The following is a 27,414-nucleotide window of genomic DNA, read 5'->3' on the forward strand; positions in this document are numbered from 1 at the left end:
CAAGCTTCATAAAAAATAATAAGACCGTTATCCTGACTGCATCAACTGGAGCAGCGGCTGCTCGCCTTAGCAGCCTTGCAACTACAATCCACTATCAATTCAAGATTCCTTGTTCTAAGCCACATTTCCCACAAGCAATTCATCCTACAGATGAAAGATTTGTCGCTATACATGGTGCCAACGTCATTATCTTAGACAAGATATCAATGCTAATGAGTACAATCTTCAATATGGTCGTTCGCCAGATAGTTAACATTACCAACGGAACACTTCTTGACCCATTCAGTCAGAAGCTCCTATTTCTTTTTAGGGATTTGGCGCAACTTCCTCCAGTCTGCCATCACCAGGAGCCATTATGCCATGTTTGCAGTATACAAAACTCAGCTTACATCGCTGTAGCCACTACCCACAACATGACCTTCTCAGTTCGTCATGCTGTACACCCCGCTTACGTCCAATTCTTGGATACGATCTGTGTCAAGCAACCAACAGAACAACAAATAGCAAAAACGTTGTCACAATGTGTAATTAATGAAACTAAACTCCTACGAGTAATCGATGACGCTACTACACTGATATGTACTCATAGGGAAGACATATGTAAGTACAACAACTTGATTCTGCAAAAGTCTTTCTCGGCATCTGATATTGTTGCCATTCCACTGAAGACCAATGCTCTTGATGAACCATTGCTGCAGGAATGGCTCCAAGACAAGGCATTCCATGAGATGGATAATACTGCAATTGGGGCTAGATGTATGATTACAAAAAACATTAACTTGGCTATGGGTGCCACGAATGGATCCACTTGTCATATATTTTCCTATTCATACGACTGTACCGGTCAAATTGCTGCTATAGAAGTAATGCTACTTTCTACTGATACCACCATGACAATACGAAGGACTAAACATGCTACAAGAGCAATCAATTGCAAATGGTTCCACAAAAGCACATTCCCTTTTTCACTCGCATACGCAATCACTGGATACAAATCTCAAGGAGCTACGATATCAAAGAAAGCCATCCTCGTTATAAAACAAGCTTTCACCCCACGATTGGCATACGTCATGTTCTCTCGTGTGACAGAAAGACGCCATCTCAAAATATTGAACATCCCAACCCCAAGGATGTTTTGGCCAGCCAGTAGAACACCCTCCCAATGGTTAGACATTTTCTCGCTTGTCTTTAGATATTTCCTCTCTTATTTTTAGACATTTTCTCGCTTTTTTTCACAAAAAAGTCCTCTAGCTCTTTCGGTCTTTCATCTCGTAAGGTGCATGGACTACACAATCAATTCTTTGACAACAGTTTTCTTGATTGCAGATTTTCTTCATAGCAAGTAACAACCTCCAGCATCTCATCATGGACATGGATCAGGTAACCATTCCTCAAATTAATTTATTTTGTAGCTACATTTTATGCCATTCAATATGTATAAAACTCAACCATCATATTTCTCTTTCCATTAGGAAAAATATGGACTCTCCATGGGCCTTGTAAGAATCCCTAATTTTAAGGAAGTATGTTATGATTAAGGGAGACAAAGGAAATTATGGGGGCTATTTTGGTAGGTCATTTTCTATCCTTCAAGCTTAGAAAAGATGGGGTAAGTAGTGACTAGGAGGCTACCTTCTCTCTCTAGCTTTTCAGCATCTCCTAGAGAAAAGGGGGTGTCATAAAGAGGGAGAGGGACCCTTGTATAAAAAGAGAAACCCACCTTTCATGTTTTTTTAAAAACGCGGCCAAAAATAAACCCTAAAAATTTGAAATTTACTAAAATTTTCAAAAGTAGTCATTTACCCCCAAAAAGTGACCCCAAACCTATTCTAATATCAAAACATCATTTTTTGCCTCCAAAATCTCTTTCTCTCTCTTCATATCTCCTCTTTGTCTCTCTCACTCCCCTTCCTCAAAGTAGCCATGCCCACCATATCCAGGACCTGCTGCATCTCCCTCTTCATCTAAATGTTAAATCCTCCTTCTCACTCTTACAGAATTTTGCATCTCCCGGACTACAAGATAACCAACAACATCCATCCAAAGAATCATTTTTCAAGGCAAGGGATGCATAGTCCTTGGGAGGCCCACAGAAAGCCTGCCACAAGGGAGCGCATTTGGGCCTTCCATAGGTCTATGGAAGGCCCAAATGCGCTCCCTTGTGGCAGGCTTTCTTTGGTCCTCCCAAGGCCTATGCACCCCCTTCCTTGCCTCCTACTCTTTGTGCTTGCTTAGTTTTGGGCATGGGAGGCCCAAAAAAAGCCTGCCACAAGGGAGCGCATTTCAGCCTTCCATAGACCTATGGAAGGCCCAAATGCGCTCCCTTGTGGCAGGCTTTCTTTGGGCCTCCCAAGGCCTATGCACCCCCTGCCTTGCCTCCTACTCTTTGTGCTTGCTTAGTTCTGGGCATGGTGGCCTTGGGCCTACAAGATAACCATGAACATCCATCCAAAGAAGAATTTTACAAAACTATAGCTCATATGATATATCTAGAAAAAGCAAACTCATCCTCTACTACAAATGGCTATAGATGGCTCACCATGTGCATGATGCATTCTCTACTCATTCTCTGCTACTATAGATGGCTCAAAGTATGCATGATGCATACTCAATTAGAAATCAATACAAGGAATAACTTGTCTTGGATTTGATCCATGTATCATGTCATTTGTCCATCATAAAAGGGTATCCTTAATAAAGGGGCAATGCCCTTGAGTTCCAAAAGGGTCTCTCTCTCTCTCTCTCTCTCTCTATCCCTAGTTATCTATCTATGTATCTATCTTTGTGTTTTTTATTTGCATGTGTATCTATCTATGTATTTATGTATCTATCTATCGAATTATCTATCCATCTATCTATCTATCTATTTATCTATTAATGTATTTATCTATATCTATCCGTTTGTCTGTCTGTTTATCCTCCATCTATCTATGTAAATAAATAAATAAATATATATATATATATATATATATATATATATATATATATATATATATATAGATATATATATACCTTATCTCTATCTTGTTTGTTCGTTCTCTTTTCTTTATTTTGATTTCATACTCTGTTTTCCTTGGGGATTTCAAAGAACACAAGCTTATGGTTGAACTTACACAAAATCATATCAAATACAACATAATAGCATGCCATTGCATTATTGATGGCAAAGGTAGAACGAATTGTTTGCACAATGCCAAGAGGGGATTCATGTGTGTGCTTGCAAACATGAGGGAATATGATTGCTCTATCTTTCTTGGATTAGGTTTGAGTGTATTCTTTCAAAAATTTGAAGCCTGCCAAATATATTGAGATAAACTCTGAGTGCTCATGAACTAAATGTTTATGTCTATGCCTGCAACACAAGGAAATATGATTGCTCTATCTTGCTTAGATTAGTCTTGAGTATGGGATTATTCTAAGAATTTAAAGCTTGCCACCATTTTGAGATAAACTCTAAGTGCTCATACAACAGAAAATGAATCAAATCTGACCTTTGAGGTTAGATGGTTTACTAGATCTACATGCAGGCACATTGCAAAGGTGTACTTGCTAGCAAAAAATAAATTTACTTGATCAATCACTTATGAGAACCAAAAATTTGGCAAGAAGCACAATACACATACAAGATTAGATGAAACCAAAATTTTTCACAAGCACAACATTATATAGTTGAAGATTAACTAGAGTGGACAAAAATGTAATGAAACAAGAGTGCTTTCTATTCAAGTAGTTTCATTACAAAGTTTGTAGCTTGTCTACAATAATAGCTTGGGATGTTATGTACTGGATCAAATACATTGATCCAGTCTGACCTTTGAGGTTAGATGGTTTACTAGATCTACATGCAGGCACATTGCAAAGGTGTACTTGCTAGCAAAAAATAAATTTACTTGATCAATCACTTATGAGAACCAAAAATTTGGCAAGAAGCACAATACACATACAAGATTAGATGAAACCAAAATTTTTCACAAGCACAACATTATATAGTTGAAGATTAACTAGAGTGGACAAAAATGTAATGAAACAAGAGTGCTTTCTATTCAAGTAGTTTCATTACAAAGTTTGTAGCTTGTCTACAATAATAGCTTGGGATGTTATGTACTGGATCAAATACATTGAATGGATATATAGACTGAGGAAATTTCTATGCTCTTAGCAAGGCTTGTCTCATCATTGATAACTCCATGGACCTCCATATCCACAAGTATACACACCAAACAAAGACTATTTAGAATGAGGTTCTGATTGGAGAAGTTGCACTTTCCACTTGACACCAAACCAAGTTGAGCCCAAGCATCCACTACAATAACATCCTGTAATACAACAAATATGGTGTTAGCTACTATATTTTAAATTAGTATACATTGTTGAGTTATATAGATTAGTTCTTATCTATAGCATGCACAACCATAAAGGTACCTGAGAGGCATTCAAGCGGTTGCTTTGCAAGTAAGCTGGATAAAAAAATACGTTCACAAATACCATTGTCAAAAAATATGAACACATGCAAATTAAAGAGGACATATCCATAAGATGACTTAGCATTAGACTTACAATGAGGTGCAAATTGGTTTGAAGCTCTCTGCAAGTGGATCTCAGGTACACTATACGCATGTTGAGTGATGGACACCATTCCAGATTTTGTTTTGAAGCCATCAGTCTTCACTTCCAATGGCGTTCCAGTTTGCCTCGACATTGTACTCAATGAGGACCAACACTGAACGGTTGCATGTAGACCCATGAGCCTTGCTAAATACCTGTGGGATCCATTCCACCTTCGAGCTCTTTGTGTTGTGCAGTATGACCTTTTGTATCTCCAACTTGGGTTGTCCATGCGTGGTATGGGTGGACATGCTTGAGAAGAGGTCGGGTGGTCACACAGTAGAGAGAGATTGGGAAGGGGGAGGGGGGTGAGGGTTGGAGAGAAGGATAGTGAGGTCTACACAGCAGAGAGAGAATGAAGGGGAGAAAGGGAGAGATAGAGAGGATGGAGGGTGAGATTTTGGCTATGGTGGGATAGTGATGAGCTTTAGGCTATGGTGGGCTGCATTGTGGAGAATGGAGGGGTGAGGGGAGGGAGAGTTAGATAGGATGGAGAGTGAGCATTTGGCTATGGTGGGGTTGACTGTAGAGAGAGGGAGGAGAGGGAGGGGGGACAACTGAAGATCAGGATAGTGATGAGCTTTGGGCTCTGGTGGGCTGCACAGCACAGAGAGAATGGAGGGGGGAGGGGAGGGAGAGCTAGAGAAGATGGAGAGTGAGATTTTGGCTATGGTGGGGTTGACTGCAGAGAGGAAGTGAGGGGAGGGGGCAGGGGAGAGAAGATTGTGGGAGAGAGGGAATTTGGAGAGAAAAAGTGACTTTTTGATGTTGGCCAATTTTGGAGGGGAAACGGTCATTTTTGAGACTTTTCAAAAATTTCAAATTTTTAGGGTTTTTTGACCTGCGCAATTTTTCTTTTGGGGTCCCTTTTTGTCAAGGGTCCCTCTCTAGGCTTTATGACACCTCTTTCCCCCTTTTTACCCCCCCACCCCCCCCCCCTAGTCCACCTCCCCTTTCTCTCTAGGAATCAAGGATTGAAGAGGGGGACAAATAGGCTACCCCCCTATCTCTCCTTAGGCTATAGGTGATATCCCAAGAGCCTTCTCATTGGTCCTCCACTAACCCTTCCCTAATGAAAAGGGCCCTAGGAGAGTCCATATTTTTCCTAATGCTCTATCATTCAGATATTCGATAAATTCATCAACATCGCAGCTACCTCAAAACCAAAAAACAATTATTCTGCATACTCATCTTCAAATCAAATGCGCCTAGCAAATATGGCTGGCGAGGCTCCGAGTGCATTCATCGAAGGGTTCCGCACGACTCAACTCCTCCACTCATACATCAATAAATGCAGCAATCGAAACAAAGAATAAGAAATAACGAGCTAAAGGTGGCAACCCGTACTTCGAGCTCTTCATATTCTTGTATTGCAAACACTAAAAGTTAACAAATTTGGTTGCTTCTACAACATCTATCCTTCTTTTTCTATAGGGTTACAAAAAGAGATACTGCTATCGTTGGGCATTGACTTTGATAAGTCAAACAAAATACTGCTAGACACAGAAGCCCAAGAAATACTGAACACAAAGACTGTTGGTATCACCACCTATGCAATCGAGATGCTGCACTACGGTTACAAAATTGCCCTCGACAAATTGGTCGTTCTCGACAAGAATACAGCAAGCCAGGCACTTTCCAACATGGTCAAAGAGTTTGGGAACGAATTCAAAGGGAACGAGAGAGCAATCTTAACTGATGAGAAATTCACATGGCATTTTAATAGAGACCTTTTTGATGCCCGGTTCAGTTAGACAACTGATCCATTTTGAAAGCTTGAACCACTACATGGTAACCATATGCACCCCTTATAGAATATAATTATCTGATTACATACTAATTCAACACATCACTTCAGTGCAGGACATCGACAACGAAACCAACAAGGAGATCTCCAACAACATAACAGCTTCACAAGAGGAAGCAGCACGTTCCGACACTGCTCCAACTCCCAAAAGACAACGACAGATGAAGAGAACTACATAGTTTACTCTATTAGGTGCAAAATCAATAACTGTGTTTACATAGGTATGACATCCGATTTTGAAGTTAGGAAAAGAGCACACATGACAAATCCACCAAAACGGATGAAACATGATGTGTCGTCCTTTCCCCCATTTTGTCAAAACTTTGAGTGTCATGTACTGCACAATACACATGATAGGAGCACTGCTATTGCACTCGAAGCACAAGAGATAATTACTCAAGATGCAACGTCCACCAAAGGATACAATAATTTGAAGGGACATCCTCCAAACTGCAAGAAATACTATTATCTAAAACACCATAGAAAAATATAGCGTGCAATAAAACTTAATCTTTGTTCTAAGGTCGCAACTCCCATTCAGTTTTCTCTTCTGTATTCAATCACTTGTCAAGAGTCTTTTCCTCTAATATCGTGATAATTTTTATGTTATGCTTCTCTATTATCTGTGAGACTTTCTTTATGTTGTGTTCTATTCAGGTTATGTTCTGCAATTTTTTTCTTGATATCATATTATGTTTAGCTTATGTTCTTGCTTTCCTCTACATGAACATCATTCAACTTTCAAATTTTAGGATTCAACCGCTACATGTACTGCAGCTCAATGACTAATCAACATACTAGTCGGTCCACATTACCTAAATGTCTTGCAATAACATCAAGAGAAACAAACAATCCATTCCAACAACCCCATGTCTAATACTTCTACAAAAAATTATCAGCTAATAAGAGACAAATCATGTAGCAACAACTTATGAGACAAATGCTGCACATTATCTTCAACATATTAAACAACTCAAAACAATAACTACATTAGGTTATAACGCTTGTTCTGGACATCCACCAAGGTTGAGAATATATTATTTTTTGAAAAAAAACAAGAAAACATAGTTGCGAACTTATGCCATCTTCATTTAATTGCTTTGTTTAGTGTCTTTGTCATATAACGTTAATCATTGGCTACAACAATGTCTTTTTTTTCCATTCAGGCTATGACAGACTTGACTACTTATCAGCTTCTTTGATTTAAATGCTTTTTCTTTTTAGTTTACAATGGGTAGGCCGATTTCAGCTGATCTGATTGAGCAACAACCAAAATTTGAGACTGCAATGTATAAGTTGCAATACTGTCTTTACCCACATTTGCAAGAGCAGGTGCTCAGACACTACATGCATAAATGGATTGAGTTCATTCCATGGCAAGTTCAACCACCTACCCCATGGCATCCACATTACATTACTTGGAACACACTCGGTCGAGCAATCACCATCGACATCGCCATGCTGGCTGGTTGCTCCACAAAACACCATTGTATGTTGTTCGTGCAGATTGCAGACATGCTTGGCCTACTCGAAACTATAGAATTGAATTACTCTAACGTGGTCCCCAACCACCTTCAGTCAACTAAACAATTTGTTTCGCACAATTTTCCTCTCAACCAGTTAGTCACACGCGCAACTTTGAAGATCTCTTACTGATATAACCCTTACTTCCTACATCAAAATCTCCCACTAATATGTGTTGTTACCTAGTCCTCCTCCTCTTCTCCACAGAAGTTCTGTCCGTTTCATTGTGAAGAAGTCATTGCATGCTACATTCAAAGTCTTACCAACTCTCATTTGCTTAGTTCCGTTCTTGATTCATCAAATTTTTACCATACTATATCCATCAAATAGTTCCAGTGACTTACATTCACTTAGCGTAACAAGATTTGAGAAAAACAAATAATAAGCTCTCCCTGTCTCTCTCTTTTTTTTTAAAAAAAAGGCCTGCCTCTCTCCCTCTCTCTCTCTCTCTCTCTCTCTCTCTCTCTCTCTCTCTCTCTCTCTCTCTCTATCTCTCTCTCTCAAAATAAAACAGTACATAAATTCCTGTATATATGAGTGACTTTTGCTAACTAACGCTCACAAGATTTGTCGACATTAAAAAAAGCGAACTCACACACTGCCTCCCTCTCTCTCTCTCTCAACTTTCACTTCTATGTTCTTTTTACTAATGTATACTCTTCTTCAATGCTTCGATGCGAACAAAATAGTATTTACAATGGTGCCCTTTCTCTCCATTCATTTCCATAAACATCCAGGTACCAAATCCAAGCACCAAAGGGAAGCTCTCTCTAATTGCAATAGTATTCCTTGCTATTGCTTCTCAATAACTCATTCAAACACTGTCCAACTTTATGCCTTCTCCAACTTCATTCCTTTTCCTCCAAAGCTTGGCAATCAAGGCATACTAGTTTTACCTATAGCACCTACATGACACTTTCTCATAAATGGTTTCTCCACCATTATAATATTTGGAAGCTCCCAAAACTTAACCAACACTTAAAACACATGTAAAGCATGGTCCTTCGTGAACCCAAGTATTATTGGTTTCTTATTCCAAATTCAATTCTTGACATAACTTTCTATTTTTTCTTTTTTCTTTTTTTCTCTTGGGGGTAGTATGTCAAAGAGAAATGCTAGCTAATGGAACTTGAAAGACCTTAGGGTTAGCTTCATTAAAGACCTCCAAAGGGTAGTGTTAAAATCCCTTAGACCTAAGACCTTAGGCAAGCTAGGATTGATATTGAGGTGGGAACCCGGCCCAAGCTTGAGGTGCTTGTGCTGATTAAGGTGCTTGAGGTGCTTGTCATGCTTATGGGACAAGGTGCTTGAGAAGTTTGAAGTCAAACCAAGGCCTACAATGAGGGGGGCGAGCCATGCAAGTAGGAGATGAGAGAGAAGACCTTTCCCTCACTCAAGGGACACCCCTTGCTTAAAGAGGCATATGGGACAAATGTCAAGCTCCTAGCTAGGTTGCCCTCATAATGTGCCTAAAGCCTATTGGATGGCCTTGAGAGCGGTCCAATGAGAATTTAGTTTAATTAAAAAATTATCTAGGTATTATCAAGCCCTCTCTCTCAACGGGGTAAGCAGGACACTTGTTCAAAGACTATACATGTTGCTTAAAATACAATGTGCATGTGATTGGCTAGGCTTAGAGGGGTCCAATGAGCTTCAAGCTTGAGCTACAAGGAGGGGTCGACCAAAGAAAGCAAGGGGGGTGCTTGGGGGGTATACTCCCTCTCACACACACACTCACTTTATCTCATTCTCACTTTGTGAAAGTGCAAGAGATCCATCTCCTTCTCCAAGCTTGAGAAGTTGAGAGCCTATACCGACACTCTTGGCTATGGAATGCAAATCCAACCAAGAGCCATGCTAATTCAATGATATGCTTGTCATCTTTTTCATCTCCATTACTATGCTACTATGCTAAGCTAAGCTCTATGAGTAATGGTATGAGAGCACAATACTTGTTTGTCATAAGAATACTTCTTCTTCCTCTTCCCTACCCTCATTCCCTGCTAGCTCTTTCCACTTTTGAAGGTGTTTGAGGTCTTGGGACTGAGTCCGGGGACAAGTTAATGATTTCATTTAGCCAAGTTACGGGCATAAATGTGGTGCATGAAGCTCCCTATCTTCATTGCACATCAAGGTCTCAAGGAACACAAAGCTTGTATTGTACTAGGTATCTCTTTAAGGGAGAAGCTTTAATACAAAATCCTTTTTTTTTTTTGGGGGGGGGGGGGGGGGCACCGGCTCCACATAACTTTGGTTCTCAATTGTTGTCAAGTTCTCTAATTCTCTCTCTTACAAAGTATTGTTTATGCCAAAATAAATAAGTGTAATGGCTATGTTGCTACCTCTAATCAAGTTCTCTCTCTATTCTCTCAAATTATCCTCATAAAAATGCTCACTACAGTTCTCTAATTTCCACTATTCTCAATGTTCATAGTCCAATTTTGTTACATTTGTATCCGAGCTATTGGTTTCTCTTTTCTTGCTTAAGAAGAGATGTCCTTAAGTGTTCCATGAAAGGCTGGAGCTGTGCAAGAGGGTAAGTGGGACATGGATCTATTATCTTGGTTGAAAAGGACTTAGTTTGAGGTACATTGTTAGGAACTATAGACTTAATAATGGAGTCTTTTGGGGCTTGCCTTTGGCTTAACCATTATTGAGCTACTAGCAAGCTCAACAAGAACCATAATCAACCGAGCAGTGCTAGACCCTTTCCACCACTCTTTGCAATTGATCGTCTCTTAACCATGGCTATGGCTACTTGAGAGATAATTTTCAAAGATAAAGAATGTTGGGGTATAAAGCCCAATGTGGTCGCCCAGGTAAGTGGGCGGGCAACCAGGTATGTACACATATTCTTTTGTAAAAACCTAATAAGAACTCACTATCCTCTACACATTATAGTCGAGTGAGTTCACCATATCGTCGCGCTCTTCTTCTCTCACTCTTTCTCGCGTCGCACTTCCGCTCGTACTCCTTCAACTAGTATCAGAGCTCAGATCGAGGCTCGGGGCAGCATTTACAGGTAGCCAGATTCACCTGCTCAGATTGGATTGAGATTCAACAGGCGAAGACACGGCCCCAATTATGAGGTCATCTCGGCCACCGTGCGGCTTCGACAAAGATCTGCGTAGGCCATTTTTGACTACATGGTCTTGGCGGGTGCAGATCCGACTCTACAAATTTGGGGTTTCTGCCTACGACTGCAAGTGCTGAGGATATCTACACTTGTAGAGTGCTGATTTGTGGCTATCTACACAACGAAGGACGGCTTACAGTTCTTGGAGGCGTGTCACATACGACACGGGCGCACCTACACAAAGACTGTAGGCGACATCCACCAGTTCATCAGGTAGCTTGTGTTTGCTGCTTGATATTCCAGATTTCATCCTGACATTGCAGGTACTTCCACATGGAATGTATTGTCAGAGATGATGTATGTCTGTTGAGGGTTTGTTGGCTGTGAGTCACGCAGCAAACAACCGCCGCAGCGATTACAGCATACAGTGGGAAATTTGTGGATGTATGACTTTGTGGGAAGTCTATGTACTGTCAGATTTACTGCAGCCTTTGTTGAGGGTCGAGTGAGGTTTTATTGAGCTGGGGGATTCTCGAATGTTGAGATCCTTTCGGTGATACAAGTCTTGGAGTGATCCCTCGAGCACCCTTAGATAGGCAGCTAGGATGAATTGACTGTGAGTTAGACAGTTGGGATTGCATCTTTGCTTTACTGTCGTTGAGGCATTGTCGCAGTCTATGCTTACAGGACAGTGACAGGACAGTACAGGTGCAGGACAGGTTTACCCACATCTTACAGTGTTAGAGAGACAGTGGTTTTTTGAGTTGTTTTTGGTCTGTTTTTTAGTACACCAAAGCCATTTTACAAAGGAGACTCTGCCAAAATTTCTACAAAATCTGAAGCTTTCTTGGTTCATTTGACAAGTTGATATTGGTTCAGAGGACAGTTTATAGGGGAAACTTTGCGGAATTTTTCCCAGGAAAGTAAACTATTGTGAAGCGTAGTTATGGCTGGATCACAGGACACTGCTATTTACAATATCAAGAAGCTGGATATAGCTAATTTCCCATTGTGGAAGAAGCAGATTTGGCATGTGTTGGTACACAAGAAGCAGATAAAACCTATAAATATCAAGGGGATAAAACCAAAAGATATGGACAAAGATGAATGGAGCTAAATGGATGAAATGGCACTTTCTACCATTATGCTGACTTTGGCAGAAAGTGTTTACTTCAATGTAGCAGACGAGATGTCGGCTTATCAAGCATGGACAAAGCTGAGTGATCTTTATGAGAAGCAGAGTGCAGCTTCACTGGTATACTGGCTTAAGAAGCTTGTTGACTTGAAGATGAAAGAAGGGACCCCTATGTCCAATCATCTGAATGAATTCAACACCATCTACAGTCAGTTGTCAGCTCAAGGTGTCAAGTTTGATGAACCTGTTAGAGCTATGTTCCTGTTGATCACATTGCCGGAAAGTTGGGACACTTTTCGCACAGCTTTGAGTAATTCTGCACCTCCAGATGGTTTGACCATAGCAGGTGTAGAAGGCAGTCTGCTTACTGAAGAAACCAACAGAAAGACAATGGACAAAGGCAAAGGAACAGCCTTAGTTGTCAGGGGAAGGACCAAAGAAAAGTACAAAGGTGGAAAGAGGGATCAGTCTCGTAGCAAGTCCCGCAGTGCTAAAGGCAAGAGTGACATAGAATGCTACCATTGTGGCAAGAAGGGTCACATAAAAAGAGACTGCAGAGAATGGAAAGCAGAAAAAGGCAAAGAGAAAGCAGAAGACCATGGTGAGAAGAACAAGTCCTCAGTGAAGATTCAAGAAATAAATGTGACAAACACTGTTGCAGAGGATGACAGTCTAGTGTCAGGAGATATCTACTTCTTGAAAAATACAATGGACTCAGCTCTTCTTACAGCATCTGATGGAAATGCACTTAGTGACTGGATTATAGACTCAGGGGCATCACTTCATTTGTCTCCAAACAAGGAGTGGTTTACCTCTTATGTGACCACTAAAGATCATGTTTGGCTAGGCAATGGGCAGACATGTGAGATCTTAGCACTAGGTTGGTAATGGGACACTTTTATGTCCTGGGACACTTTTATGTCCTGTTAAGTGACCATTTTCCTTGAATTATGTCAAGAGTTTCAAAATGGATTCTGAGGTGCTATCTATCTAGAAAGTTGTCTCATGAGCTGAAAAAAACTCGACATTTTTTTGGAATATCAATTCCATCTTTAACCTTGTCCTTGCACAACATTTCACAACCTAAACTGTGTGAAAAAACGGGTCCTGTTTTTGGATTTTTTCAAAATTTTGCAACTATACCACTCTAGAATTCATGTTTGTGAGGTCTATAATGCTAGAGAACTATCTTTAGTAGTCCTCAACATGTCCTCATGCTTCTAGGGAGAAATAAATGTTAAAGTTGTAAGTTATGACCAAATTACAAAAATTGGCAAACCCTGTTTTTTAGCCAATTTTAGCTCTTCTATGATTTTTTTGGTGGCTTTCATGATATCCAAATGCAGTTTTGATTTTCTATGTCGCATATTGTAACATAAAGCTAATATTCCTTGAGTTTTGGGGCACCTAATACCCTATTTTGCATAGTAGACAACGATGGTTGATTTTTTCAATTATAGAAGAAAACAAAACATTCTAGTATATCAAGTATAGCTTTTTCAATATTGTTAGTTTCTTGTGACAACTACATGCATTTTGTAGGTAGTAACCATATCTAGTCATAAGGATCAAATTTGGCTAGATATTGAATAGTTTCTATGGGATTCTACAACTCATAATGTTGAACCCAGTTTTTTCATGTTTACTGTATTTAGCACTTCATCTTTGTCCCCTAGATTCCCCTTGGTAAGAGATGTATTATTCTTTTGACATGCTCCATGGCTCCTTATGAACCTAAAGGACAATAGGGAACTAAGAAAACATGCATATATTATTTGTATTGAGCGTGGCTATAGAAACTTTGATGATAGGTTTGCAAAATGGTAAAAATTCAACTTTTTTGTACCTATTTCTTTTGGCAAAACAAAAAATAGTGAGTGAGAAGCAATCATATGTTCTGATCACCAACCCATTGAAGTTAACTAGGGAATTTATCTCAAGTCCTACAAAAATCCCTAATCTTATTTTTATGCAACAAAACATAAGAAATGACTGTTTTGATGAAAATGTACTGGTCCATCAACTTTGGAGGCTTGGTGTGACCAAAAGATGAGAAATTTTACAAGTTTCTTATTTTTTCCATGTGTAGGAGGCCTTGAACTATAACCTCATGAAAGGATTTTAGAAAATGAGTGGATCTACTATGGTTTTGGAGGTTTTTTTCAAAACCCTGAAAGGACACTTTTATGTCCTGTTAGGTTACCAACCTAGTGTTAGGTGTTGGAGATGTTCAATTGAAGTTTCATAATGGCTCTTCTTTCATGCTGAAGAATGTGAGACATGTTCTTGCAATTACAAAGAGCTTGATCAATATAGGTTTACTTGATGATGCTGGCTACGTCACCACTTTTGGACAGAACATGTGGAAGATATCCAAGGGTTCTATGACAGTAGCACATGGAGTAAAGTCTGGAGGACTTTACATGATTTATGTATCAAATTTCTCTAAAAATGTAATCAATGTAACCGAGCAACCGAACGTTTCTTTGTGGCATAGCCGGTTAGGATATATGTCCAAGAAGGGAATGGAAATCTTGTCTCGTTCTGGTTATTTGCTTGGCTTGTCATTTAATGATTTTCAATTCTATGAACATTGTCTGTATGGTAAGCAAACACAGCATCCACATAAGCATAGAAGCAGTAGAAGAGATACACAGTTGGCACTTGTTCATAGTGATTTGTGTGGACCTATGCCTAACCTATCTCTAGGGGGAGCTTCTTACTTTATGACGTTTATAGATGATTACTCGAGGAAAGTATGGGTTTACTTTCTCAAGCACAAGGATGAAGCGTTTAGTGTTTTCAAAACGTTTGTGACACTTGTGGAGAATCAGAGTGGTAGGAAGCTTAAATGCTTACGCACTGACAATGGTGGAGAGTATGTTTCAAAGGCCTTTCAGGACTTTTGTGAGTCAAAAGGTATAAAACGTGAACTTACTGCTCCTTACAATCCTCCTCAAAATGGTGTTGCTGAGAGGGTGAATAGGACCATACAAGAGAAGGTCAGAAGTATGTTTTCTAACACTAGGTTGGTAACCTAACAGGACATAAAAGTGTCCTTTCAGGGTTTTGAAAAAAACCTCCAAAACCATAGTAGTTCAAGGCCTACTACACATGGAAAAAATAATAAACTTGTAAAATTTCTCATCTTTTGGTCACACCAAGTCTCCAAAGTTGATGGACCAGTACATTTTCATCAAAACAGTCATTTCTTATTTTTTGTCGCATAAAAATAAGATTAGGGATTTTTGTAGGACTTGAGATAAATTCCCTAGTTAACTTCAATGGGTTGGTGATCAGAACATATGATTGCTTCTCACTCACTACTTTTTGTTTTGCCAAAATAAATAGGTACAAAAAAGTTGAATTTTTACCATTCTGCAAACCTATCATCAAAGTTTCTATAGCCACACTCAATACAAATAATATATGCATGTTTTCTTAGTTCCCTATTGTCCTTTAGGTTCATAAGGAGCCATGGAGTGTGTCAAAAGAATAATACATCTCTTACCAAGGGGAATCTTAGGGACAAAGATGAAGTGCTAACCAAAAACAGGACCCGTTTTTTCACACAGTTTAGGTTGTGAAATGTTGTGCATGGACAAGGTTAAAGATGGAATTGATATTCCAAAAAAATGTCGAGTTTTTTTCAGCTCATGAGACAACTTTCTAGATAGATAGCGCCTCAAAATACATTTTTAAACTCTTGACATAATTCAAGGAAAATGGTCACTTAACAAGACATAAAAGTGTCCCATTACCAACCTAGTGCTAATGCACAACTCCCAAATGGGTTTTGGGCTGAAGCTGTATCAACAGCTGTTCATCTTATAAATAGATCTCCTAGCAAGGTTTTGCAGAAGGATTCAGTGGGGGTAGAGATGGTATGGTCAGGCAAAATGCCCTCATACAAGCATCTCATAGTCTTTGGCTATGAGGCATATACTCATGTTCCAAAGGAATTTTGGAACAAACTTGAGCCAAAGAGTAGAAAGTGCATCTTTCTAGGCTATGGTAATTCTGGTGAGATGGGGTACAGACTTTGGGATCCCGAATCCAGAAAGGTTATCCGCAGCAATGATGTTCACTTTAATGAAGACAAATATCATTCTAAACCAGAGAGGGTTGAGGAGATTAGAAGAGTTGTTTTCCAAGAAGATGGACCTGTACGTGCAAGACAAAATGTCAGGGCTCAAGAGGAGCAAGGACAGGATAGAGTGGAACCACAGGTTGTGGCTGAGCCTGAGCCACCTACTGTGCAGAGATCTAGACGTATCACGCGACCTCCTGATAGGTTTGTTCCATCTATGAACTATGTCATGTTGACTCATTGAAATGAGCCTTCATGTTACAAGGAAGAAGTGCAAATGAAGGACTCCGGGAATTGGCAATTGGCCATGCAGTCAGAGATGAAAGCTCTGCATAAAACCAGAAATGGAAGCTAGTTAAATTACCATAGGGCAAAAAGGCTCTACCTTGTAAATGGGTTTACACGTATAAGATCACCGCTCATGATAGTCGGCCAAAGTACAAAGCAACGCTTGTTGCCAAGGGCTTTAAGCAAGAACAAGGCATTGACTTTGATGAAGTCTTCTCTCCGGTGGTCAAGATGACTACATTGAGATGCTTTCTTGCATTGGTTGCCATATTAGATTTGGTGTTGCACCAAATGTATGTCAAGACAGTGTTCTTGCATGGTGATTTAGATTTGGAAATTTACATGCAGCAGCCAGAAGGGTTTGTTGAGAAAGGCAAGGAAGATTTGGTATGCCAGTTGTTAAAGAGTCTTTATGGCTTAAAACAATCACCGAGGGCATGGTACCATAAGTTCCACAATTTTATGCTTTCTCAAGGCTACAAACATAGTGAGTTCGATCACTGTCTATATACAAAAAAGGCTAAGGATGGCACTTGGCTGATCCTTATTTTGTATGTGGATGACATGTTGATTGCTGGCAAGCACTTGGATGAAATTTCAGCTTTGAAGTCAAAGATGGAAAAATCGTTTGACATGAAAGACATGGGTGAGGCAAGTCATATACTTGGTATGCGCATTGAGAGAGACAGATCAAAGAAGTTGATTTGATTATCTCAAACAGAGTATATTGACAAGGTTTTGCAACGTTTCAATATGAAGAAGGGAAAGGCATTGAGCGTTCCATTGCCACCATATGTGAACCTTAGCAAACAAGATTGTCCTGTGTCTGAGGAATAACAGGCTGAAATGGATAAGATTCCATATGCCTCTGTAGTGGGTAGTTTGATCTATGCAATGATTGCTACTCGCCCAGACATTGCATTTGCAGTGGGAGTAGTAAGTCAATACATGTCAAACCCAGGCAAGAAACATTGGGAGGCAGTGAAAGGAATATTAAGATACCTGAAAGCTACAAAGAGTATGCGCATATGCTATGGGAGTCAGGAGCTAAGTGTAAAGGGTTTTATAGACTCAGATTATGCAGGTGACTTAGACAACCGAAGGTCTACGTCAGGGTATGTCTTTACATTGGCTGGTGGAGCAGTATCATGGCATTCTAGATTACAAGATTGTGTTACCCAGTCTACTACAACGGCAGAATATGTTGCAGCATCAGAGGCATGCAAAGAATCAATTTGGCTTAATCGACTAGTAACATATTTGGGAATCAAAGAAGAAATGCCTGTGTTATATTGTGATAGTCAAAGTGCTATACAATTGGCTCGCAATCCAGTTTATCACTCAAAGACAAAGCATGTGGATGTGAAGTAACATTTCATCAGGGAAATGCTCGAGGATAAGCAACTTCAGCTTGTCAAAGTTCACACAACAGAAAATCCTACTGATCTACTTACAAAAGGACTTCCCTCAGAGATCTTTGCGCATTTTCGCAAGCAGTTAGGTGTAGGGTAGTACATCACTTCTCTACATCTCTTGTATAGTAACTTCTCTCACACTTAAAGTACCACATTGGACTTTAAGTGGGAGGTTGTTGGGGTATAAAGCCCAATGTGGTTGCCCAGGTAAGTGGGAGGGCCGCCAGGTATGTACACATATTCTTTTGTAAAAACCTAATAAGAACTCACTATGCTCTACACATTATAGTAGAGCGAGTTCACCATATCGTCGTGCTCTTCTTCTCGCACTCTCTCTCGCGTTGCACTTCCACTCGTACTCCTTCAAAGAAGAGTAGCAACTAAGGTTTTTGAGGGTACCAAAGCACAAAGTAGCATATACATAAGTTTAGTTAACATGGCTGACACTAATAAAGAGAGTAGAATGAATATTGAAAACTTTGATTTTTCACATGAAGGTGCTACTGATGATGCCCCAATGTTTGTGAACTATCATGTTACTAGGTTGCAACAAGCTATAGGCAACCTTGCCTTGCAAGCCAAAGTGTCTCAACAGCATCGTGCTTATGGGATTTCCCTACCTCTCCAAGAAGAGAGAGATCTTAGGAAGTCTCTTGTTGATACTTCCAAAATAATACTCTCTCCGATAAGATAAGAGGAGGAATCCAATGAACGAGACTCAGAAGTGAATCTCCAAATTCCTATGAAGATGTGGCTCCACGAAGACGACCATCTCAACGATCCCCAACTCCTCCTAAGAGGAAAAGATCATCCTATAGTCCTCATCCTCGTCACTCCAAAAGGGAAGAGAGGAAAAAAAAAGTCAAGAAAGAGGTCACCCTCTTCTCCTTGTTCATCACCTTCCTCCTCTTTCGATGAAACCAACGTCTATTCTTCTAGAGAATACAAGAGGAGAGGACATCACAAATCCTATCCTGCTTGGGAAAAAACCCGCAAGCTTACGAAGTTCAAAGAGGGAGGAAAGAGTATCTCTTTTCTCACCTATGATGACACCTTTGGTGCTATTGACAAAGTATTGGCCTTCATCCAACAATTTGATTCAGCCTTTGGAGACGAGGGCTTCATTGAATCCTCCAAGCTACATCATGTAGCCATGCACTTTCAAAAATATTCTTGTCAATGGTGGGCTAGCCTTCGTGGCAACGACGAAGCTCCAAAGACACAAAAAACTCTACGGTTTCCATCATGAAGCATTGGACTTCATCCAAAAATTTGATTTGGCCTTTGGAGATGAGGGCTTCACTGAATCCTCCAAGCTACATCATGTAGCTGGGCACTTTAAAAAAAATTCTCGTCAATGGTGGGCTAGCCTTTGTGGAAACGACGAAGCTCCAAAGACACAAAAAACTCTATGAGTTTCCATCATAAAGCAATTCCTTTTTGCAAGCGATGCCAAAGATAAAGTGCTCACCGAATGGCGGAGTTTGAAGTTACTTTCCAACAAGTCTATCCACAAATATGTAGACAAGTTTTGGGATTTACTTCCTAAAGCTATAGTCTTTCAGAAGATAAACGTTGTCGAGCAAAAGCGGTAATTTTTTGTGGGATTACCTGAAGAAATGGCTAAGTATGTCAACTCCCAATGGCCTAGTTCTATCATCGAAGTCATCCACCACACTATGGCTGCATCTCATACCAATTTCCAAGAAGGGGCTAAAAGGAATGCCAAGCCCATGGAAACAAAGATCAAGATGATGCCAAGGGGAAAAAAAATGCTCAAAGTTCTTCCCAAGGCAATTCCAACAACAAAAACAACAACAAGACCAAGGAGAAAGGAGTTTACAAAGGTAAAAACAAACTCTCTCCTGAAGAGCTAAGGCTTTTCACAAAGATCACAAATGTTTTAAGTGTGAGGAGCAAGGACATGGCTATCATTCTTGCCCCAAAAGAAATGCTTGCAATGAGACTCCTAGAGCTTCCATCGTTGAAGCTCCAAAAGAGGATGCTCATTGCAAAGGATCATCCCTTTCATATGCTTGGGGGAAGGTGAGGGAGAATGATGCCATCATCCTATTTTTTCCTGGCTCTACTCACAATTCCATATCAATGGAGTTGTCCACAAAGCTGGGCATACAAGCTTTTGAGATATTGTAACTGCCTATGGGGTTTTCAAGGGATAGAAAGCCTCTGTTACTCCCTTGATTGGGAAGTCGAGGCTTCATGTCCAAAGCTACATCAACAAAGAAGACATTTTCATCTCTCCTCTCCAACATGAGGCTCTCATCCTATGGGCACCATGGTTGAATTGCATGGCTGCCCACATGAAGTTCCCCAAAAGGAGAATCTACTTCACCTATAGGGAAAAGAGCATGTGTATAGATGCTAATGAATCCGGTCGTACTATACCACTTGTAAATTCAACTGCTTTTGATAGTTAAATAAAAATCTTGGTTTCCTTGTACATGATTTTTGTTAAAGAGTCTCTAAATAAAGCTAATGTTTCCACAAAACAAAGTGGTAGGAATCGAGAAGAATTGTCTAATTTTCTAAATAGATTCCAATACGTATTTATCAATGACATCCCTATGGAGCTACCTCCAAAATAAGGGGATGATGACCATATGATATAGATTCTACCTGGTAGCTCACCACCTAAGAAACCACCTATGGTCATTATCCGCTCCAAAACGAGGGGGATGATGACCATAGGATACAGCTTCTACCTGGGAGCTCACCATTTAATAAACCTCCTTATAGAGTTTCTCAAGCTCAACAAGAGGAGATTATGAGGCAAGTGCATGAGCTGGTAGACAAAGGATGGTGAGGCCTAGCTCCTCTCCCTTTTGTTTACCAGCCCTTTTAGTGCAAAAGAAAGATGGCACATACCGCATGTGTGTGGACTATCGAGCACTAAATTATATCACTAGCAAAAATTATTTTTCCGTACCATGGGTAGAAGATCTGTTTGATAAGTTACAAGGTTCGACCTACTTCAGTAGGATTGACCTTAAAAGTAGGTAACATCAAATAAGGACAGTGAATGAAGATATCACAAAGACCACGTTATGTACAATGTTTGGTCTTTATAACTATCTTATCATGTCTTTTGGTTTGACAAATGCTCCAGCCATGTTCAAACGCCTAATGGAGAAAATCTTTCTAGACCCTACCACAAGTTCACTAGAGTGTTCTTTGATGACATTATCATCTACTTGAAATCTTTGGAGGAGCATAAGTAACACCTCAAGTAGTTTTTCAAGATATGAGGGAAAATAAACTTTTCATTAGCCAAAAGAAGAGTGAATTTTTCCTCCAAGAGATTCAATACTTAGGTCATATTATCTCTCAAGATGATATCCATATGGATCCAGACAACCTTGAGGTAATAAAAGGATGGCCTAATCCAAGGAATCTACATGAGCTACGAAGCTTTATTGGTATGTGTGCATACTATAGACGCTTCCTAGCTAAATTCTCCCAAATAGCAAGACCATTACATGAATTGAAAAAGAGAATGTAAAGTACATATAGACTGCTAAAGAGAAAAATGCTTTTGACAAGCTTAAAGAAAAGCTTACCTCTTAGCCCGTGCTTACACTACCGGAACTCTCAAAGCCATTTGAGGTCCAATGTGATGCTTGTGGAGATTTCCTTGGAGCATTTTTGATTCAAGAAGAGCATGCCATAGCATATAAGTTTTGAAGACTCAATTCCAATAAGTGAGTACTATTGGGCATCTACGAGAAGGAGCTACTAGCTATCCTACATGCCCTCGACACATGGAAGCACTATCTTTTTGGGACTCCATTCATCCTACACACGGATCACCAAAGTCTTAAGTAATCTATGACCCAAACCAAGCTCTCTAAAACAAAAATGAGGTGGGAATATTTTCTTTTGCAATTCAATTTCATATTGCTCACATTGATGACAAGCAAAATCAAGTACTGATGCACTATCACAATGGCCAAGAGCTAATGCGGTGTCCATAGCAGCTCACAATGATTTATCTTCTATGATGAACAATTATGCTACTGTAAGGAAATGGATCCTACGGGCAAGGCCATTGGCATTGCCAAATAGTGTGTACGCTAAGGGGGAGGCTATGAGATAGCACGGTTGGGTGGAGACTAGAACACGTGTTACCCTCGTCCTTTCACTAGTATCCGAGCTATTCTCGGGAAAGGGTAAAAGCGGGTTGCATGTACATGCAACGTGCATCTCCTTCCCCACGATCTACAGGCACCCTTGCAATGCAGCAAAAAGAAGATAGGCATGGATTTCTATCTGCAGCACGAGGAGACCAACAACGGACTCCGACCGCAACCGCCCCACATTCGCCCTCCATAGCGCACGACCAAGGAAAACTTGACCGGAAAGTCTACAGCACCGAGACTCCATTAGCACCATTGGTTGCGTACATAGGAAGGCCCTCTAAAATCTTGCATAAGGGTTAAACCCACCCCATGAGGATAAGAGGCCAACACTCTACCATCCAAGCTATTAAGCCTTGTTGTGTATAACAAGGAAAGATAGCATACTTGTGTTGACAAGTAAAGCTAGAAGGAAAGGAATGCTTCAAACTTCAAGGAAGTAGTTTCACCCTTCCTTTTTACTTCTTAGAGAAAGACAAGTTTCCTCCAAAAAATCTTTTTTCCTCAAAGAGGAAGCTTCAAAGTGAACAAAAGCTTTCACAAAAGCAACGAGTTTTTATGAAGAATCAACAAAGGTGTTCTTACGATGAATGACATGTGAAGCGCTACAGTTTTTGCAAAGGTGAGGTTTGCATGCAACACAAAAGTCGTCGAGTATAAAAAACACAAAGACTTCAAGCTTTACAAGGTATAAGTTGACATTTTCTCTCTCTCTATATATATATAGAGTGTGTTTACCATGGCCAGCGAGAGTATTCCACCTACACACACTTTTGATTTTGAGCATGTACATTAAAATCCAGACACCATGGTGCTACCGATATTAATATGTATGACAAGGATGATCTAGGAGATCATGGACTTGTAGATATGGCTCTTTCAAGACTTTGGAAAATCGCCAAAGCGTACTTGAATGCAATCTCCCTCCATTAAATACAAATGTTTCAAATCTTACTGAGCTGCTTGTGAAATTTATGAATTCACAAACGACTCAAGGAGCCCCAGGTGGCACAATTCAAGGAACCCAAGCCCGCACGACTCAAGGAGTCAAGGAGTCCAAGAGACAAGTGCTTCCAAAGATGCGGAAGGTAGCAATGCATTACTTAAAAATATCACCATTCCCGAGTTTCACGAGCGTGATCGCAACAAGGATGTGGCCGATATGTTCTTATAGAAATGGAGTGATACTAATAGGTTGAGACACACCCTGGATATAAAGACAGCTGTGGAAATGAGTTTATTTATTAAAGGCAAGGCCTATAAGTAGTGGATGAGATTTCCAATAGATGCTCGTCCTCCATCTTGGGATTTGTTTCAAGCTAGTTTCTCCAAAGAGTTTTTGGACTCCAATGAAGAGGATAAGAATTGGTTAGCATGGGATGCATCCTGCGTGTCTAGCCTCTCTCTCACTCAGTACCTTTCCAAGTATTGGGATATCATATTAAAACTAGAAGGTCTAGATGAATTCCAAAAGATATGTGGTTTTAATAGGGGTCTTGACAAAGACTATCATCTTCATGTCAAGACCCAACATTCAAAAACTTTGGAAGAAGCCATTGGTCATGCCCAAAGATATGATGATGACCAAGAAAGGAAGGGAAATATTCCCTACTCTAAAAATAATTTCTCTAAGAGAAATGTGGCTAAGAGCCAATGGTGAGGTAGATCTCTCACACATTCCAAGAGGAATAAGAGACAATCTACCTCTCCACGCCCACAAGAGGCTAAGAAGCCTGAGCAATCATAAGATACTCCATGTGAATCTCTCAGCACTGCTGATTTTGAGAATGCAAAGAAACACAATTTGTGTTTCGCATGTCATTCGGACCAACATAAAAAGAAGGATTGTCCTCTTTTTTGCAAGGCAAAGAAAAGTCCATGCACACAGTACAACTCCTCACATTAGATTCATCTCCTAAATATTGTGCTATGGAGGTTCTTCATATGGAACAAAAGCACAAGTGTTGTGTGCCTGCTTCATTGTGGCAGCCTACCTTTGGCCCCCATGAGTTGATTCGCATGCATGACACTATTAACAGACAACGTGTTCGTATTTTAGTGGATGATGGTGCAACTCATAACTTCCTCAATTATAAGCTAGTCAAGGAATTGAAGCTTACATAGACTCCCTGTTCCCACAAGTATGTGGTAGAACAGATGTCTAGAATTGATAAAGAAGTATGGGACACGGTAGTTCAAGGGGTTGAGCTTATTGTTCAAGATCATATGATGAACTTTGACTTTCAAGTTATGAACATGGACCATGCTGATGTTGTTTTAGAATGGGAGTGGATGAATGGTTTAGGAAACACATTGTATACTAGTTATGAACACAACTCCCTACCCTTTATGGCCAATGGTAAACATGTGATTTTGCTTGGTGAGAAAAATATACCATCTACACCTCTTATATGTACAACCAAGCTTTCTATTCTACAAAAAGAAGATTTAATAGATAAAGTCTTTTTGTGCTACTGCTTGTCTCCAAGTTTTGTGAATTTTCAAGAGCAAAGTGCTGTGAGTTCTAGTTATGGTATGCAAAGTGAAATGAAATTTAATGATAAGAAAAGTGTTAAAAATTCTCAAGAGCAAAGTGCTCTCAATTTTAATGCTATTGAGCAATGTGCAACTGTTGTAAAACAAACATTAGAGGCATTACAAGATTCCATCCCAGCATAACACTAGTTTACTTTCTCCTTTTGCAAAAAACAAGCTGACTCACTTACTCACGGAGTATAGTGATATATTTTCAAGTGATTTATCACCAAATTTAACCCCTACACGTGATGTGTAGCATGGCATAGATGTCCTGTCGGGCACTAAACTGGTGAGTAAATCACCTCATCATATGAGTGTTAGTGAGGCCAAAGAGGTTGAGAGTCAATGGATTGATTACATCGTGTGTGGTTTCATTAGACCTAGCACTTTGCCTTGGGAATCACCAATTCTATTGGTAAAAAAGAAAGATGATACTAGCGCATGTGCGTAGATTATCACGGATTAAACGCCATAACCATCAAGAAAAAGTATCCTCTACCTCAAGTGGATGAGTTTTTTGATCAACTCCATGGGGCAAGATACTATACAGAGATAGATCTTTGTTCAGGTTACCACCATGTGCGTATCCTTTTGAAAGATATCTCTAAAATTGCCTTTAGAACACGGTTCATGCATTTTGAATTTTTGGTTATGCCTTTTGTTCTAACCAATGCTCCAACTACATTTATGAAACTCATGGATAATATCTTACGTCCCTATCTTGGAAAATTTGTTGTGGTTTTCCTTGATGACATTCTCATTTACAGTAAAATTAAAGATAAACACATAGAGCACTTATGATTAGTGTTCAAACAGCTACAAGCTCACACTCTATATGCAAAGCAAAGCAAGTGAAATTTCTTTAAAATAGATACATTACCTCGGTCATGTGATCTCTTATTATGGCATCAAAATGGCACTGACAAGGTCGTTGCCATTCTTTGATGGCCACACCCCAACACGATTGAGAAGCTTCAATTTCTTAGGCATGGTTGGATTTTATCGACAATATATTTATGATTATGCCAAAATAGTTGTTCCTATGACGGATCAACTTAAAGAAAAAGGTAAGATCTTTTCTTAGGAAGAAGCCCAACAACGCAGTCACTAAACAACTCGAGGTAGTTGTAGCCACTGCTCCCATCCTAGCAATCATTGACCAAAGATTGATGCTAGTGATAAAGCAATTGGTGCGGTACTTCTCCAGGAGCGAAGACCTATAGCCTTTGAAAGTAGAAAGTTGGATAGAGCTCAACACAATTATTTTTTATATGACAGAGAGCTCTATGCCATAATTCACGGTTTACAAAAGTGGGGACAGAAAGTAATGGATCTTTAAGTTCCTCTTAAAGTGTGGTTCAATAAAGATGGCGGTCTAAACGATTGCCAACTCCTCCCAAGAGGAAAATTTCAACCCATAGTCCTTCTCCTTGTCACTCCAAAAGGGAAGAGATGAAACAAAGGAAGAAAAGGGCAAGAAAGAGGTCACCCTGTTCTACTTGTTCTTCACCTTCCTACCCTTTCGATGAAAGCTATGGCTATTCTCGTAGAGAATACAAGAGGGGAGGACATCATAAATCTTACTTTGCATGGCGGAGATCACAAAAGCTCAAGAAGTTCAAGGAGGGAGGAAAGAGTATCTCTTTTCTCACCTATGATGGCACCTTTGGTGCTACCAACAAAGTATTGGCCTTCATCCAGAAATTTGATGCGACCTTTGGAGACGAGGTCTTCATCGAGTCCTCCAAGCTACACCATGAAGCTATGCACTTCCAAAACTCTACTCATCAATGGAGGGCTAGCCTTCGTGGAAATGGCAAAGCCCCAAAGACATGGAAAACTCTATGAGTTTCCATCATGAAGCAATTTCTTGCAAGCGATACAAAGGACGAAGTGCTTATCGAATGGAAAAGTTTTAAGCTTCTCTCCCATGAGTCAATCAACAAATATGTAGAAAATTTTTGGCATTTACATCTCAAGGCTACTATCTTTCCAAAGATAGACTTTGCCGAGCAAAAGAAACAATTCTATGAGGGATTACATGTGCGGGATTACCTGAAGAGATGGCCAAGTACGCTGATAAACCACTTTTTGTATGTACATAGTAGTGGGTATATGCATGGAAATGTGTATATTAACAGGTGTTTAAAGGCATTTGTAAGGTTACCTAATGTGATATTCGGTTTCAAGTATGGAAAATGATGTATATATGTCACATAGTCATGTCGCGTGCGGACAATTGGGCACACACACGGGCTTGAACAACATAGTGAAGCCTTGGATATGATCCCCAGTGGATTATTTTTGCTTTAGGAAATGTGCTTGATCTTTCTAGAATGTAAATAATGCAAGTGGGAGGTGTGGACACCCTTGACCCGCCTGTGAAGTTTGGAACATGCGGTAACTGTCTATTGGTAGTGCCTGATCTGCGGTGATGCGTGCATCACCTTAGAAGTGGTAAAAAATACAATATGGGGATGTGGAAAAGGAATTTGAGTATCAAGGATCAAGCATACAGAATTTGGTGAGTTTTGGAGTCCGTTAAGGGTTTTCCCGCAAAAAATGCCAGACTGGAGTCAAAATTCACCGAGAAAAGTCAAAAAATGGTGTGAAAAGGGGGAAAATTGACACATCACTCACGGTTCCATGATGGTTGAGGCTGAGGGATAACTTTTGATGTGCAATATCATCACTTTCATCTCTGTGTGTGTGGGAGGGAATAGGGTTCCTACAGGTGGTCCAGTGCAGCCCCGTCCCGTTCACGTCCTGTTTTCAAGTGTGT

At 40.0% G+C, this 27,414-nt stretch overlaps 1 protein-coding gene across 1 annotated transcript; it reads left to right on the plus strand.

The window, feature by feature from the left end:
• The first annotated feature begins 230 nt into the window (after positions 1–230).
• Positions 231–6,591, plus strand: LOC147442378 (uncharacterized). Its single transcript, XM_086529369.1, has 5 exons — positions 231–863; positions 1,327–1,380; positions 5,730–5,841; positions 6,040–6,354; positions 6,464–6,591. Exons 1-5 carry the CDS (start codon positions 231–233, stop codon positions 6,589–6,591), a joined length of 1,242 nt encoding a protein of 413 aa, XP_086385495.1.
• Positions 6,592–27,414: the final 20,823 nt, after the last annotated feature.

This window comes from Adiantum capillus-veneris, chromosome 14, assembly GCF_014529385.1.
Source record: "Adiantum capillus-veneris isolate H3 chromosome 14, ASM1452938v2, whole genome shotgun sequence".
Taxonomy (NCBI): domain Eukaryota; kingdom Viridiplantae; phylum Streptophyta; class Polypodiopsida; order Polypodiales; family Pteridaceae; genus Adiantum; species Adiantum capillus-veneris.